This window comes from Sinocyclocheilus anshuiensis, unplaced genomic scaffold (genome assembly GCF_001515605.1).
Source record: "Sinocyclocheilus anshuiensis isolate Anshui unplaced genomic scaffold, SAMN03320099.WGS_v1.1 scaffold1100, whole genome shotgun sequence".
Lineage (NCBI taxonomy): Eukaryota > Metazoa > Chordata > Actinopteri > Cypriniformes > Cyprinidae > Sinocyclocheilus > Sinocyclocheilus anshuiensis.
Window position 1 is genome coordinate 850,616 of NW_015552633.1, and position 18,264 is coordinate 868,879.

Sequence of the window (18,264 nt, forward strand, 5' to 3'; positions counted from 1 at the left end):
CCAAAACACAGCATTGCTTTAATTGCGACGCCTTCTTGACCCCGGTCTCCCTCCAGCATGCCGATCATCCCACATCAGAGCAGGTCTCACAGGAGACTGGCGAACAGAGAGCCGTGGGAGATGTGTGGTTGATGTGTTTGTGGGTTTCGCTTGAAAGGGATGGCGGGGGCAGTAAAAGTTGTCTATGGCTCTGCTGTTTGCGATTAAGTTTGATGGGCAGAAAGTCTGCCGAACCCTACTCGCACCCCTCCAATGCTGCTGACACGCTGCCTCTGTAAAGCATTCAGATTACTCAAACTGTTGCCAGGGTCAGGCGCGGGGCAGACACCGCTATGATGTATAGGAAAGCATGTCTGGGAGTTTCTCTCGCTCTTGAAATGTATACCAGAAAAACTGCAGAACACCCTGCTAAAAGACGAGGAAGAGAGAGAAGGACAGTGGAAGGAAAGAGAGAAAAAAATGCCGTCTGATGAGACCCAGATGATAGCGACCCATCCTTTTCTTCCCTTATTCCTTCTGTTACTACCTTCATAATTCGCCCTGTTCTTTTTCGTGACACTCCATGTTTTATTAATGCATTCCACGATCGCCTTAAAAATTTGATGCCCCCTCGAGGTAGAGATGCTCACTAGCACTTTGACACTTCATTTCCCAGCTAGGGGGACTGGGTCAGTAAACCTAGCCGACTGAAGAGAGCGCCTCACGCTGAGGACGAGGAGGGAGGAGGAGAAGGGGCGAGAGAAGTGGGAGGTGCCACAGCCTGGCCCCTGTACCCTTAGGGTGTGACATTGTGCTGTGGTGTTTGTGTATGAGCGTGTGTGTGTGTGTTTGTGTGTCTCTTTTATTAACCGACCTGAAATCTGGTCATGATCACAGACATCCAGCTGGTCCTAACCCCCATCTGCCTACTGAGGCAGAGCACTCTCTCTCTCTCTGATTAGCCCTCTGTCCTGACACTGGCTTAAGCTCCGTCCAGAGCCCCTTTGCCCCACAACGCCTTCCCCCACAACACTCACCCCCAGTCCTGCCTCTACTGCAAAAGAAAGGAAGTGAGGCACAGAGAGCGAGAGACATACTAAGTGTAGCTTAGTGGTATGTTAAGTTAAATTATTTTTAATGGCAGTATTTTTAATATTATTTTATTTGCTTAGACTTTTTTTAATTACACCAAGATAATTGTGGTTGAATAATTATATGTCTAATGCCTACAGAATTGGGGCTTCCAGTTGATTCAAATTGCAATCACTGTATGATTAGCTAATTAATTGTGTTTTGTAATTATATTCAATATTTTCTAAAAACAAAATTACATTATATTATATTGTGTCAGACAAAAACATCATTACAAACATTACAACAAGTGTAGTCAGACATGTTTTTCATGTCATCTTTTTGAGGATACATTTCTGCATAGTCATTTATATACATTTAATATAATTATTTATAATATTTTATAATGTATTATAATTATTTACAATTTTAATAGTAGTAGTAATAATATATACATTAAAAAATATATATATTTAAAAAAAAAATCTGTATATTCATGGAAAAGACGCCACAGCATTTTCTATCCTAAAGCACAAACGCTGCAATTTATGACATTTATTTTTTGTAGAAATGCGGCATGTACATCTAAAGATACCCCCCAACTGTCTTACATACACACACACACACACGCGCGCACACACACGCACACACACACACACACACACACACACACACACACACACACACACACACACACACACACACACACACACACACACAGACAGTGCCTTTGTTGCAGGATGTATTAGAGCACACCGTCACCGCATGTGCGCCAAAATAGCAATTTTTGCAGCCGGCTGCCAGCAGTGACAGGAGATATTTCATCCTGTTGTCAGAATATTATTAATAAAACATCAGGACTAGAGTGCAGCACAATTTTTCCTTTCAATCACTCCCAGCATCTGCCATGAAAATTTCATGCTGTATATAATTTCCACTTAATGTATTGCACTTAAAACGTCGGTGCCAGCGCCGTGTGGGGAGTTTTAAAGCGTTAATTATATCATGTATCTGCAGAGTCAGGGCCCCTCTGCTTACCAAACAATGACTTGAGTGATTGTATGCAAATATACCGGTGACCTTTTTGCCTCCTCATGGTCAATTTATATGGTTATTAAGGTTTTATAAAATGGATGAGCGCAGCACTTTGAACGCCATTTTCCTGCCTCATGTTATCCTAATTTATTTAATTTCTCGCGGGGTCTTCTGAAATATGTTTATTTCTTCCCCTCGCTCTCGCTTTCTGTCTCTCTCTTTCTTTCTTCCCCCGTCGTGTGTCGTGTGATGGAAGCTGCATGGGGTGGAGGGGGAAAGACAGGAGTGGTTATCTGGCATTACTCAGCCTGCTAAAAATTCATTAAAATGTGACATCAGCGCAGTGAGAGACAAATGCTCTCTGGATGAAAGGGAACAGTAGGCCTTTCAGGGATTAGAGGCACACGGCCTCGACCTATCACCTAACAGCATAAACAGATTAATCCACTGGCAGTACTGCAAAGATACACAGAATTATTAAACACGAGGGGGGGGGCAGGGGTGGTTGAGCCTACAGAAAAATTTCCATGTAATCTGCCCAGTGCTAACAATCTGGAGAGGTGTGTGAAGAACATTCATATTTCAGAGTGTCCCGAGTTTAATGAAACCAGAAGGACCCCCATGCACCAGTGTCTTGTGGTATATTTTGTATACACACACACACACACGGCAGACGATTCAAAAGCAGTCACCCTAACCTCTAGTGGGTAACCAAGTGCCCTTCCTGTGTTCAATTGTAGAAGAACCAGGTGAAGACAGCGAGGAATCCCCACGAGCCTCCTCATTGGCCGCGGCCGAGGACAAAGACTCGAGCAAGAGGGACGCCATAGAAGGCAACACAACAGAGAAGGACTCCAGTAAGACCTTTAGTTTTGGTCTTTTCTTTTTCCCTAGTACCCTCTCTCCGGTGTCACTTAGTCACTAACACACACTGCTCCTACCTGTTTTGCTCTTCTGTTCTCTTCCAATGGGGCTTTTCCTGATACTAACAGCTGCATGTGTGGGTTGCATGTGAATGCTATCAGTAGCCTCCCGCTGACCCATTTTAATCATAGCCATCTGATGGCAGAGATGTGGATAAAGGCAAAGAATATTCCGCAATGACCACCCAGATTATTTTTTTTAATCAAATCAGTTTGTGCACTTGTAATTTTTAAGCGCCTTTCATTAATCTTTGCTGTTCTTGCGATTCCTCTGATGACATATTAATTTTGTATAAGCATAGGATTAGATAGCGCTCAAGTGTATAGTTTTGTAACCTTTCTTTTTAATTCAAGCAATGCACCACCTATCAGAGCTCATTGTCCTCGAACTGCAGATCTGCGTACACATCTGACTGGTAGCACATTAGCAAGGGCAACAATCCTTACAAAACAGCGTTGTGTTGAGATCAGGAAACAGCCCCTGGAGCTAGCATCTGGCATCACTACCTAAGGCTCTGTTATATTTGATTTGCCAAATAAGAATTCATATGTGCTTTTGTCATGTATGAGATGGAAATATATGGTCGAAATGAATATTACATTAGGCGTCTTTTCATGCACACCATACCTAGCTACATAATGTTGGGTTCAATGGAGCAGAGGAAATGCTGAAACAGGACAGAGCCTGTTAGTTTAGCCAGTCGTTTATCTTTTATCCATATAGCCATGACAGGCTTGTCTGAGGCAGCTCGTACTCAATGCATTTACATGACCTATTACATGCAGCGCCATTTAACGCTGCGGTCAAGATGCAGATCCTACTTAAACTAGCTTTCTTAAACCTTAATGTGAATATATACATGCTAACTTTTGCGATGGTTGTTTTTTTTCGCTTTTTCAAGGCTGCAGTATTTAAATTGAAATTAGAAAATATCCGTTCCCAAATGGCTGTTGTTTTCTTTTCTTTTTTTTTTCTAATCCATTACTTTGAGGAGCGGTCAGAATGGGTTGCCCTGTTGAACCCATATGTTAAATGTGTTTTGGGGCCAAAGGAATAAATCCCTAATGTGGGTTTGAATATGAAACACCATACTCCTACATATTAAAGATTATACGTAGAGATATTCACAATATTCATCTTCACAGGCAGCATCTCTCAAAATAGCCCATTTACTTTGTCGTTTAATCTAGTGTCACTGTGGATTAATTATAATCCAAATTGCATTTTCCATGCAAGTGTCTTAATCTGGATCAACTCCAGATTACTTTGTGCTCTGTTTAGATGTAGCATAGAAGCATGTCAGTGTGTTGGCTTTAGGGTAAAGGGATAATTCAGCAAACACAAGTAAAGATGAAAATTAGCTGTCATTATTGCTAAGAACATTTTCTGCATACCTGCTGTAAATTAGCAGGGAAGTTAAATATTGTTTTCAAATCAGCTCCTTATGAAATTTAAAATAATGCTGCTGAATTAAATAAAATGCAATACAGATCAAATTCTGCATATTTACCATTAGCATTTGCATGTTTCCAGCTCGGAAATTAACATTTATTACATTTCTGTCTTTCTAGATATTTGATTAAAATAAATTAAAAGTATTTGCATATTTCATTGAAGCCCTACAGCTATGATTTCTGTTACTGACTTAATTAATTCAGAGAGTCCTGTAGGATTTGCCAAATATGACATCCGTCGGTTTACACCTCGTCTGAAGTGCGATGGCAAAGCTGATGGACTCAGATGCCTTATTTTTTACTAGAGCACAGAGAAAGCGGGGCTGCTTTGTGCAAGCCGAGAATTTAGAGTGTGGTATTCAAATGTTATCTGCTGAACTGTAGGTCACACTAATGCGTAACCTTAACCTCTTGTCCTTGTAAATCACTAAAGTTCTCGGAGCATCCCAGGGTCCTGCTTTATTTATTGCCTTGTCACCTCAGCCAGACTGGCTGGACTGAAGACCAGTAAATTGAATAGTAAATTTATGATGCCTTTATCAAGCAAGTCCTGTGTAATTGGTGTTTGCAGGGGAAAGAAATTTTGAAATAGACTAGCTTGTCATATACAAGCACAGTACTATTTTGCAGATCTTTCGAAGGGAGGCTGAGCTGCTGTTTTTGTGTATATGAAATTTTAGTCGTGTTAGATTGCACTTTGAGAAATAAAATGGAGAAAATCGAACATTGAAAATGAACAGGACTAGAAATGGCCTCTCTCTTAGTGAGGAACATTAGATATATAACATTAGCAAGGTTTTTGTTGTTTGGTTGAATTATCAGAGGTGTTTAAAGAAGCCTTGCGTAGGATGCATGGTTTTCAAAATCCCATTGACAGTTGTAAATAAAGATGGGTGGCCAGTCTGCGGCTCTGGTCCCTGTAATGCAAACAGCTTGACTGTCATAAATCACCGTTTGATTTATCTAATCAAGCAAGGTCCTGCTTCTCAAAGACATTTGTCATTCGGATGAGAAGGGGGGCTGTGGTGTCACAATTATTTTCTCTATTGCTTCATTGCACTGTGTGTGTGTCTGTAGACAAAGAAAAAGGGCATTCTCATTTAGTGTGAGGTACAGATTACACAAAGAGTCTAGCCATTGAGTCCTGACACAATATTACATAACATAAAGACTATTGTGTGTAGATATTTTACATATATATACAGTACATATATATGCCATCTTTAGAATTTTTTAATAGTTAATTTAGTTGACAACTCAGCAAAGCCTTGTGCACAGCAGAAAATGTGTTCAATAATATTAAATGCTGCAAAGGCATTTCATACATTTCTGTGCCTATTTCTTTTCTGAGGGTCTAGTGTGTCCATCTGCAATGCACTTTAAATGTTTATGAAAGCAGAGAGTTGATTAAGAAAATAAATCATATAGATGGATCCTCATGTAGAGCAGATAAGCCCCCAGACCATACATTTACATTCAATATGATGGCAATCAATGGAAGGGGCCTCATTGCATTGTGAAATGTATTTGCACCCGGTTGTGCAGGAGTCGCCTCCTCACCCGGGAAATAATTTAGTTGCAGATTGACTGGAAGATGGCGAAAATTGAAAGTTAAAATTAGAAATCCTCGTAATAAACTGAGGGAGGAGAAAAAAGGTCAGATGATGCGGTACAGCAATGAGATTGGGGAGCCTCACAAATGAGGTTTTCTGTTTGTCATGAAATGCATGTGACATCTCCCCCCCCCACCACCCCTAAACGCAGCAGGGATATCAAGGCCAAGAGAGAAAAAAAGATTACCTAGCTATTTGAGACTGCAGACCATACTCTTGATACTCTTGGAAATTTATATTGTGCCCTTGTGGTTTTTCCCCCTCTTGTGTCACTTTCTTTGGCAGGCTAATATGTCAGGCTCCTGATATGTAAGACCACAATAAAATAAGCAGAATGTCTTGTAATGCCAAGAATTAAAATGCATGAACACACAGCAGATAATGAAATATACTTTAAATAAATACAGAGCAGAAAAAAATACTTGCCTTTTTTTCCAACATCTTTTTCACCATCCATTTTCGATGACTGCTTAGCTAAGCTTTGATTCATAAGAGTAATACACACATTTAGCCTAGAGTGACCAGATTAGAGCGAAGAACAGCGAGCAGGGCGTTCTTTGTGCACTGCATATGCAGCGAGAGGATAAATTGCATTGACTGAGGAGGCTGGGACACTGTCTGCATCTGAGGATACAGGGGTAATGAAAGATTTATCACTCTGTGCAGCATACTCTAAATACATCTGGGGGCTGATTTGCTGAATTGAACTCAGCTGAAATGGAAATAACATGGCAACCCCCTCTAATACAGAGTGTGAGGCATGGATATTCAAGGGGATGCTGGGAATGGTGATTTGGTCTATATCCCCCAAATGAACTGCATAATGGTACCGTGACCTGCAAAGCAATAACAATGAATTCAAACCTCTATTTATTTGCGAATATCTTCATTCGCTTGCATTTGTGAATATAGATTTTTTATTTTTTATTTTTTTTGCTGGATCCTCTAGTAGTCATGCTCCAAATCAATACACACAATTTGTCTGTGGTGTAATTCAATTTAAATTCTTCTTTACTTTCTGCTTTTTGAAGATTTTTTTTCTTATTAAATATATGATGTCCATTTCATTTGCTACATAATCTCAGTCTCACATAATGTGAGTCACCCCAATAACCTTTTATCAGATCTACATTCCTAACAATAAGCTTATGCTACCCAAATGTGCAGTCTTATTAAAGTGAGGGTCATTGTACCTCTGTCAGAAGATTTTCAGGATCAGGAGTCCAGAATAAGCTTGTGACAGAAGATATCCTATCTGTTTATTCACAGGAATTAATACACTGGCTAAGGAAACCCTGGGGACTTCTACAGCAGGGAAGCGGTTGCTTCAGCAGGAGAAAGAAAATGACACTCCACCCAAGAGGCCCAAATCAGCTGAAGAGAAGACACTGCCCAATGAGCAGGTTAGTTTAGGTTAGACTTAATAACAAGACTGAGACTTGTGTATAAATTAAATTCTTGGATTAGTTTATTTTCATTCACTTTTTAAATGATATAAAAATCACTGTCTGAGTGGTACTGGACTTACTGAACCATTTCTGAAAGGGCTATATTAAAACAGGCAGTGAGAAGTTTCAGTTTAAACGTACTTCATGTAACGAGGACCAGGCATAGTCTGAAATGGTTAATATCCACATCCTTTGTAATTTTCTGATTAGAAATTCCAGACATTCACGTTAGTTCATTTACTGTTTTAAATTAAGTTACATGAAATGAAAACTAAAGTGAATTGGAGGAAATTCGATTTTATAGACATTTGGAGTCTTGTTTGGAATTTGATTTCCTTAAGGCATCATGTCACTCATGTATAGTCAGTCGAAGCAGTGCTGTAATGCATGGCAATGCTATGATGAATTCTGTCTTTTCAGGTGCAACAGTGCCCATACTGTAATTACAGTAACAAGGATGCAAACCGTTTACAGCTGCACATCATGTCCCAGCATTCCATGCAGCCGGTCATCAGCTGCCCCTTGTGTCAGGATGTCCTCAGCAACAAGATTCACTTGCAGCTGCATCTCACCCACCTCCATAGCGTGGCTCCAGACTGTGTGGAGAAGTTAATTATGACAGTATGTGCAGCATTCATTTCCTTTAAATACAAAAAAGAAAAAAAATGCCTAAGCTATCAGCCTTACTAACTAGATCATACTCTGTCAGGGCTGGCAGGGAATAACTTGAATAATCATTTCCCAGGCCTAGCATATTCTCCAAAGAATATGTTATAAACTTGAAAGTTCTCCTCCTATAAAATCACAAAAGAGCAGTTTTGAAAAATATCTTTAGAAAGTCCTTATAACTGTACTTGATTTAAAGCTTAACATTTTTGAATAAATCTGTTATGTTGGTAAATATTTGTGTTTATTGTTTATCTTATGTTCATTGGAATCTCTTAAGGGATTGATGTATTTTTTTTCTTCAGGTTGCAGGCCCAGATGTTACAGTGCCCAATTCCTTGCTGTCTACATCATTACAAGACAAAGTCCCATCTTTGATGGATTCTTCAGCTGTTATCCCTGAGGGATCTGGAAAACCCATGGGTAAGCACATTTATGCAGCCACAGTGTCATCTGAAATGTATGAATGGCATTTCAGAGGATTCCTTAGAAAAGTCATAATAATAGTCTTTTATAATTCAATGTTTTTGGAAGACTTCTAAAATCTTTCCTTTTTCTGAATTTCAACAGGAAACAGCTCTAAGGATTTGAAAAACAGCATAGGCCAAGAAAAAATTGAGGTTGAACTTGCCAATGAGGAACTCAAACCACCAAAAGAGGCTGCTGAGGCCCCTGACTGGAAGAAAGCAAGTGGTCAAGACAGGAAGAGCCCAGACTCCCTGCAGGAGCATCTAAGTGATCTGCAGAAGCGGCAGCAGCTCTCAGTCTCTGATCGCCACGTCTACAAATACCGCTGCAACCATTGCAGCCTGGCTTTCAAGACTATGCAGAAGCTTGAGATACATTCCCAGTACCATGCCATCCGTGCAGCCACCATGTGCAGTCTGTGCCAGCGCAGCTTCAGGACATTCCTTGCCCTTCGAAAGCATTTGGAGACTGGTCACCCTGAGCTGACTGAAGCAGAAGTACAGCAACTCTGTGGGAACCTGCCCCTAAATGGAGACATTGCTGAATGTGAGATACGGGCTCTGGAAGAGGCACAAGCCTTTGAGCATGAGTTAGACAAAGATGAGGAACTTGACCAAGAAGGGAAGGCCAGTCCAACTGGAAGTGACAGCAGCTCCTTGCTTGATGACATGGGCTCAGAGCCAAAGCGGACCTTGCCTTTTAGGAAAGGTCCAAATTTCACCATGGAAAAGTTTTTAGACCCCTCACGTCCATACAAATGCACAGTATGCAAGGAGTCATTCACCCAAAAGAACATTCTCCTTGTTCACTACAATTCTGTCTCACATTTGCATAAGCTAAAGAAAGTAATCCAAGAGGCCTCAAGCCCAGTTCCCCAGGAGACCAGCAACAATGTTGACAACAAACCATACAAATGCAATATATGTAACGTTGCTTATAGCCAAAGCTCAACCCTGGAGATTCACATGAGGTCTGTACTTCATCAGACAAAAGCACGAACTGCCAAAATGGAGAGTAGTACTAGTACTGGGGGTGGTAGCAGCGGAAGTTCTACATCTAAAAGCCCTGTTCCACTCAATCAGGGAAGTGCAGATTCTGCAAATGCACCAGTACCCTCTAACAAAGAAAACACTGTAGATGCCAAAGAAGTTACCATGAAACAAACTACTGATCACATGCATGTGCAGCCTACCCACCCACCAACCCAGTCACCAGCACAGCTTCAGATGCAACTGCAGCATGAGCTCCAGCAGCAAGCTGCATTCTTTCAGCCACAGTTTCTGAATCCAGCTTTCTTCCCACACTTCCCAATGACACCAGAGGCCCTACTGCAATTCCAGCAGCCCCAGTTCCTCTTCCCATTCTACATCCCTGGTGCTGAATTTAACATCAGCCCTGAGCTTGCATTGCATTCAGCTGCATTTGGGATGCCTGGTATGACTGGATCATTCCTGGAAGATCTGAAGCAGCAGATGCAGCAACAACATCAGCTGGGCCAACAGCAACAGCTTCAACTTTCTCAGCAGCAAGCTCAGCAGCAGGCCTCCCAGTCTCAAATGCAGCAGCAGAAAGCACAGCAGCAGAGTCACAAGCCAAAAACTGAGTCCAACCACATTGCCCTGTCTGAGATTCAAATGTCCAGAGATGCTGAAGAGTACCTAGAAAAGCAGGAGAGCAAAGCAAAGCTGGATATAGCTAATGATATTGACAGTGCAAAAGACACTAAAGATTCAAGAAAGCCTAAATTTTCAGAACCTCTAATTCCTCCACCACGCATCATCTCAGGAGCTAGAGGTAATGCTGCTAAAGCACTACTTGAGAACTTTGGCTTTGAATTGGTTATACAGTACAATGAGAATAGACAGAAAACCCAGAAAAAGAATAGAGAGGAAGTGTTGACTGACAAACTGGAGTGTGGGCTGTGTGGAAAGTTCTTCTCCAACATGCTTATTCTCAAAAGCCATCAGGAACATGTGCATGGGCAGTTCTTTCCATACGTGGAGCTGGAAAAGTTTGCACAGCAGTACAGGGAGGCGTATGACAAGTTGTATCCCATAAACCCAGCATCTCCAGAAACACCCCCCCCACCACCTCCTCCTCCTCCTCCTCCTCCTGCCCCAGTGACCGCTCTCCTTGCCACTACGTCTGTAGGAAAATCGCAGACACCATCTCCTGCACCTCTACAAACTCCTCAGCAAGCGCCACCACCGCCTCCTCCACCACCACCACCGCCGCCTCCACCACCCACTGCACCTCCTCAAGTGCAGCTCCCTGTTTCTCTTGACCTGCCAATTTTCCCACCACTGATGATGCAATCAGTGCAGCACCCTGGGCTACCCCCACAGCTTGCGCTGCAGTTTCCAACAATGGACTCTTTATCTTCTGACCTCACACAGTTATGTCAACAACAACTGGGACTGGATCCAAACTTCCTGCGGCAGTCTCAGTTCAAGCGTCCTCGCACCAGAATCACAGATGATCAGCTAAAAATCCTCCGTGCTCATTTTGACATCAATAATTCTCCCAACGAAGAACAGATTCAAGAAATGGCAGATAAATCTGGCCTCCCTCAGAAAGTCATAAAGCACTGGTTCCGTAATACACTCTTCAAAGAACGTCAAAGAAGCAAAGATTCCCCTTACAATTTTAACATTCCACCCATGACCACACTGGAAGATATCAGACTTGAATCCCAAGTGAACATGCTAGAGTACTACAGAACTGATGCTTCGACGAACAGAAGGTCATCAAGAACACGTTTCACAGACTATCAACTGCGAGTACTCCAAGATTTCTTTGATGCCAATGCTTACCCCAAGGATGATGAAATTGAGCAGCTCTCAACGGTACTCAACCTGCCAACGCGAGTGATTGTGGTGTGGTTCCAAAATGCCCGTCAGAAGGCCCGCAAGAGCTATGAGAACCAAACAGATACAAAAGACAGCGAAAAGAAAGAACTAACAAATGAACGATACATTAGGACCAACAACATGCAGTACCAATGTAAGAAATGCAGTGTCATTTTCCCCCGAATTTTTGACCTCATTACTCACCAGAAGAAGCAATGCTACAAAGATGAGGATGATGAAGCTGGAGATGAAAACCACTCAGAGGAATTCACAGAGAACAATGAGCAAAGTTCAGTAAAGCCAACAGAGTCAGCAATAAACTCTGTTGTAACAGCAAGCAGCTCTGGCTCCAGCTCTCCCTTAATGCCTTCACCTCGACCTGATGTAGGGAAGTCCTCACCCAAACCTGAGCTCCTCCATGAAAAAACTAAATTGGGAGAGATTGCCTCTTTACAAACTCCCAAGAACCTAAATGAGTTAAAATCTTCCAAGGCTTCAACCCCACAACCTCCACCACAAAAATTACCTCAACCACAATTGTCAAGACCACATTCCCAGCCCCAGTCTACGACTGTCCCATCAAGTCCTCTTTCAATTGCACTGTCCTCTCTTAACAATAGCCTACCACCTCAAATGTTACAGTACCACTGTGATCAGTGCAAAATTGCTTTCCCAACAGTAGAGCTGTGGCAGGAGCACCAGCACATGCATTTTCTGGCTGCCCAGAACCAATTCTTACACTCACAGTTTTTAGAAAGGCCGCTGGATATGCCTTATATGATCTTTGATCCAAATAACCCTCTTATGACTGGGCAACTCCTGTCTGGAGCCCTATCCCAGATGCCAACTCCAAGCAACTCTGGCCTTGCTGTGAACTCTAACTCTGTGAAACGTAAATTAGATGAAAAAGAGGATCAATCTCATGAAAAAGATGGTGTTAATAGTGCAGAAGATCAGCACAGAGATAAACGTCTTAGGACTACCATTACTCCAGAACAACTTGAGATCCTATATGATAAATATTTGCTCGATTCAAACCCAACAAGAAAGATGTTAGATCATATTGCTCGTGAAGTTGGCCTGAAGAAAAGAGTTGTCCAAGTATGGTTTCAGAACACCCGAGCCAGAGAGAGGAAGGGACAATTTAGAGCAGTTGGGCCCTCTCAGACTCACAAAAAGTGTCCCTTCTGCAGAGCACTGTTCAAGGCCAAGTCAGCTCTTGATAGCCACATTCGCTCAAGACACTGGCATGAGGCAAAACAGGCAGGCTTTAGTTTGCCCCCAAGTCCAATGATGCCTCAAGATGAAGGAGGTCAAAGTCCCAATAAGTATAATTTTGCTGACTACCTACAAATGACCACAAAGACTGAGATGAATGACAGTGAGCCTCCAACTGCATCTTCCACTCCAGTTAAACCTTCCGAGATGGCACTAAAAAATGTATTGAGCTTACCATCCGTTAAAGCAGAACATAGTTATGAATTTGAGGGGCTTAACTTGAGCTCTGCAGAGGCCTCTTTTGATGCCAACAAAATTGACTTTGATGAAACCTCCTCAATTAACACAGCTGTGAGTGATGCTACAACTGGAGATGAGACCAATAATGAAGTTGAGAATCTCACAGTAAATGGAGGTGAAAAAATGATTGAGAACAGAATGAGCCTAGCACAAATCTCTGACATAAATGAGGATAGATTCCATTTCAACATGGTTAGCCCAGCATTAAGTTTCTCTGGCAAAGACAGTGACTTCTTCAATTCCAGAGATGATGAACTAGATGATTATGCAGACAAGAGCGAGACTTCAAGTTTGGCTGATCCAAGTTCACCCAGTCCATTTGGAGGTACAAATCCCTTCAAGTCTGCAAAAGCTGGTGGAGAGAGACCAGGCCACAAACGTTTTAGAACCCAAATGAGCAACCTACAGCTAAAAGTCCTAAAGGCTTGTTTCAGTGACTACCGCACACCTACTATGCAAGAGTGTGAAATGCTGGGCAATGAAATAGGACTCCCAAAACGGGTTGTGCAAGTCTGGTTCCAGAATGCCCGTGCAAAAGAAAAGAAGTTCAAAATAAACATTGGAAAGCCATTTATGATAAGCCAGGGCTCCCCAGATGGGCCGAGGCCTGAGTGTATATTATGTGGCGTGAAGTATACAGCCAGATTATCGATTCGTGATCATATCTTTTCAAAGCAGCACATTGCGAAAGTGCAGGAAATCCTGGGCAACCAGGTTGATCGAGAAAAAGACTATCTTGCACCTACCACTGTCCGCCAGCTTATGGCTCAACAAGAACTTGACCGTTTGAAGGTAACCGATGTACTCAACTTGCCAGCCCAGCACCAACCTGCAGTGGACAATAATGCACTTCATGGCCTTAGCCTGCCAACTGCCTACCCAGGAATATCTGGTCTCCCACCAGTGCTTCTTCCTGGTGTCAATGGGCCATCCTCCCTTCCAGGTTTTCCACCAAATACACCTGGTGAGTTAGTATGACAAACACAGTGCAGTAGCTCAATGAACAGTTAATGCATTAAATGCTACTGCCCCATTTGCTTCCTTTGAAGAACTGTGACATTCACTTATTTCCTAAGGACTTAATGCATGCATTCACTGTAACAATGTGGAATACTTCGAGTTCGACTGTGACCCCTAAAGTTGAGTTGATTTCATGCCTGTGTGCTTATTTTCATGGTTTTATCTTTTTGTTGTATCCTTCTTTTGATAAAGTGCTTGTAACAGTTTGGTTCCATAACAGAGAGATAGCCCCAAAATAATGTCTTGCAAAGTTGAGGAGTTATTTTGCAGTCAAATGTTTCAATATTATCTATACCACTGTATTTCAGCTTTAGCGTCTCCTGGTGCTGGCATGCTTGGGTTCCCTACTCCAGCCACCCCTTCTCCTGCCATGTCTCTCAGCAGTACCCCAACCAAGACTCTTCTTCAGACACCTCCTCCTCCTCCTCCTCAACCCGCCGCACTTCCTCTTCCTCCCACTCCTTTGGCAGCAAATCAGACTGAGCAGCACATAAAAGAATCTGAGAAAGACAAGAAGTTAGAGAAGCCTAAGGTGAAAGAAAGAGAAGCTGACACTGCCCGTCCCGAGACCCCAATTGTGAAGAAAAGGGAAAAGCCCTCGCCGCCACTTTCAGTGCTAGGAAAATTGGGAAGTGAGACACAGATGGACCCAGCACAACTGCAAGCCCTTCAGAATGCCATTGCTGGTGACCCAGGCTCCTTCCTAGGGGGACAGTTCTTGCCTTATTTCATCCCTGGCTTTGCATCTTGCTTCTCACCCCAACTTCCTGGCGGAATGCAGGGGGGATACTTCCCTCCTCTGTGTGGAATGGAGAACATGTTCCCCTACGGCCCTGCACTGCCGCAGGCTATTGCTGGGCTTTCTCCAACTGCCCTGCTGCAGCAGTACCAACAGTACCAGCAGTCCCTCCAGGATTCCTTACAGAAGCAGCATCAGCAGCAGCAGAAGCAAAGTGAACCGCAGCATAAAACGCCCCCTATGAAGTCAATGAGTGCACAAAGCAACTCTCTCAAACCAAAAGAGGCTATTGAAACTAAGGATGATAAAGGCTCTTTAACAGAAAGCACAAATGAAGAACCCCGAACGAATACCAAAAGTTCAGGCTTTCCAGATGCGTTTATCGTTCCGTCCATCAAACACGAGTTTATATGCAGAAAGTGCCAGATGATTTTTGCTGATGAAGACTCAGCAGCTCGCCACCAGAAGTCCTTCTGTTACTTTGGTCACCCGTTTATCGATCCACAAGAGACAGTGCATCGCAAGGCCGTGAGCAAGTACAATTGCATAGCCTGCAACGTGTCCGTCAGCGGGAACGAAGCACTTGGCCAACACCTTCAGTCGAGCTTGCACAAAGAGAAAACAATCAAACAAGCAATGAGAAATGCCAAAGAGCATGCTAGATTATTACCTCACTCAGTCTGCTCCCCTTGTCCTAACACCACATCTACCTCGCAGTCTGCAGCTTCTTCTAATAACACCTTGCCTCATCTCTCTCACTTGTCCATGAAGTCCTGGCCAAATATTCTTTTCCAGGCCTCAGCCAGGAAAGCTGCGTCCTGCCCATCTGCTTCTTCTCCTCCCCTTTCCTTGCCTTCAACGGTTACCTCAACTTCGTGCAGCACCTCAGGGGTTCAAACCTCACTACCCACCGAAAGTTGTTCAGACGAGTCTGACAGTGAGTTAAGCCAGAAGCTGGATGACTTAGATAACACGTTGGAAGTCAAGGCTAAGGCGGCGTCCGGCCTAGATGGCAATTTCAGTAGTATCAGAATGGATATGTTCAGTGTGTAGGTGTGAAAAACGGATTCCTTGCTTAAACGAAAAAAGACTTTTAACTGCAGTTCCAAAGTTTCTCTAACCCAAAAAATTACAGTACCAAAAGATTGACTCAGGATTGTTTTTCCCATATTGATATGCTGGCAAGAAAATGATTGATTTTTGTTATGGACAGAACTGTTGCAGATGCTTGACTGAGCTTATATTGTATACAAACATGGAATAGGAAAACTCTCACAAGTTCTTTTGGAGCTTGATTCAAGCCAAAAATTCTCACGATAGCAAATTGCACCTCAGCTGGATTGATTTCCAAATGCTAGCATGTACTGTATGGGATAATGATCCAGAACTTTCAAAGAGAATTTCTCTTCGTTTAGTTAGGTGTAATTCAGTAGCTTTAAATTCTCAGGTCAGAACATAACATTTCTCATTTGTTGAAACAGCAACGAAGCCTGCTTATAAATGGCTTTTACCAAAACATGTCAAGCTTTATTGGAGGCATTTCCTTGATGTGTGTAGTGTACCAAGAGACAATATAACTGTTACAGGACAACGCGCATATTCTTTTAGTTTGCCCTACGAGAGAGTATGCTTTTACCACTGAGGGAATTTAGAATGGTGAAGTCATGTGTTATGCCCCTGTGTTTGCCAGTTTGTATTGCCACAAGCTGTATTTATATACAACACCCTTTTTTCTTGTAGAATATACTAATAATCTGTGCCAACTCTTACCTTCTTTCTTTTACCTCTCATCACACCCTTTTCTGAAGAGGTAATAATTCTAGTTTTGATAGACTCTTGAACATTATGTGAATAGGACATTTTTTCATTTGTGAATTGCTATACTGTTACGGTACTTGCTTGTGTCTGGACTATAGTGCACTTATTTGATTTCAGTTTTTCTTTCTTTCTTTTTTTATTATTATTATTTGAGGTAGGCCATGTCTTAATTTAATAGACATCAGTTTTCGGTGTTTATTCATTTGTTTGAATTATTATTTGTGTGTAGTTCAGCAGCAGATTGGTCCACATTTGTTAGACGTTTCACACCGAACAATCCAGAGACATTTAACAATTGGTGCATCCATGAAAGTAGTACTGTATACTTGAAAAAGTGCAAGTTGGACAAAATGTTGAAAAATGGTATGAACATTTGCTTCTTTTAAACAAGAAAGCTGCTTTTTAAAAGGGGATAAAGCATTTGTTTTATAAAAATGATTTTTTTTTTCTCCCCTGTACTTCTGTAGGACTGAACACAGTGTTACCCCTATACACTGCCATATAGTGGATAGGCTGTTTCTTTCATTCTACTCTGGGCACTTCTGTTAATGTCATGAACATAGACCATTTTCCATCATATTTAGTGATACTTGGATTACAAAGTATTATCTTATGACGTTATGCTGCTACTGTGTAATGTTTTTGTTTTGTTTTTTCTAAATCGCTTGCCATACATTTTCAGCTTCCTACTAGACAGAATACTGATTCATCACGAATCACCTTGCTTTACTGTTTTTATTTTATTTTCTTTCATTTTTGGCTGTGTAACTTAAAGAATGTGAACGCTGTCAAGGGTGTTTAATTTTTACGAATCACTTTCTGGTTTGATACAGTTGGACAATGTGATTCATTCCAAAGTAACAGAAGGCTTAATGTATGAAAGTAAAATGCTCGTGAACAAAGAAAGTTAAGCTGTTGTACATATTCGTAGTTGGCTGTGCATGGTACAAATTTATTAATATGAAGAAATGCAAAAATGTATTGCTTTTGGTATTCCTATTCTGAGATGAACAAGTAGCATGTAATGCAACTGTTTGACAGGTTAAATCAAATCATGCTTAAAAATTGTTTCAAACGATGAAATTAAGTAACATTTCATTTTACTTTATATTGCTGTACAGGTGTTTTTTTCTGTTTAAGGTAAAATGTCACAGTTTTTAATTATTTTTTTTTGTGGACTTTTTAATGTTCTTATTTGGATTTTTAATATTTTAACGCTTCTTTTAATCCTGAAGACACTTTTTGATTGTGTTTCACAAGAGACATCTTTGCCTCCCAAGGTGCAATCCTGCCTCTGTCCAAAACATGAGCGACTGTCCTGATTCCAAAGGCTTTTAGAACTCTGCTTTTGCCTTTCCCTGAATGTGGAACAGCATTTAGAGACTGAGCTGTCAGCTAGCACCGTGCGCTAAGGTGTTAGCCTGGACCAGAATGCTTCCCACACAAAGGACTGGTAGAGCAAAAAAACAAACAAAAAAAAACCAAAAACAAAAAAAAGAAAATACAAAAAACTAAGGATGGTCCAGTAATGTAATTGTACATAAATGTTGCAACTGCACAGCAGCCAAAAAACCTTTCTACGGATGGATAGTGTCAAGCATAGGAGGACAACCTTCTAAAGGTTGATATTAGGATTGTTCTTCTGGATATCAAAGGGATGAT

The 18,264-nt window shown here is 41.7% G+C and overlaps 1 protein-coding gene across 4 annotated transcripts in view; it reads left to right on the forward strand.

Annotated features, from left to right (window-relative positions):
- The window catches only part of zfhx4 (zinc finger homeobox 4), a 77,741-nt gene extending 61,703 nt beyond the window's left edge, over positions 1–16,038 (forward strand). For 3 of the 4 annotated variants that reach the window (XM_016458031.1, XM_016458030.1, XM_016458033.1), the window contains exons 5-10: positions 2,826–2,942; positions 7,346–7,479; positions 7,945–8,145; positions 8,496–8,613; positions 8,761–13,989; positions 14,354–16,038. In XM_016458031.1, coding sequence (XP_016313517.1) covers positions 2,826–2,942; positions 7,346–7,479; positions 7,945–8,145; positions 8,496–8,613; positions 8,761–13,989; positions 14,354–15,837 — 7,283 coding nt within the window. In that variant the 3' untranslated portion in view covers positions 15,838–16,038. The remainder of the gene's footprint in view (positions 1–2,825; positions 2,943–7,345; positions 7,480–7,944; positions 8,146–8,495; positions 8,614–8,760; positions 13,990–14,353) is intronic. The other variant, XM_016458034.1, reaches the window with a different exon arrangement.
- The last annotated feature ends 2,226 nt before the right edge of the window (positions 16,039–18,264 follow it).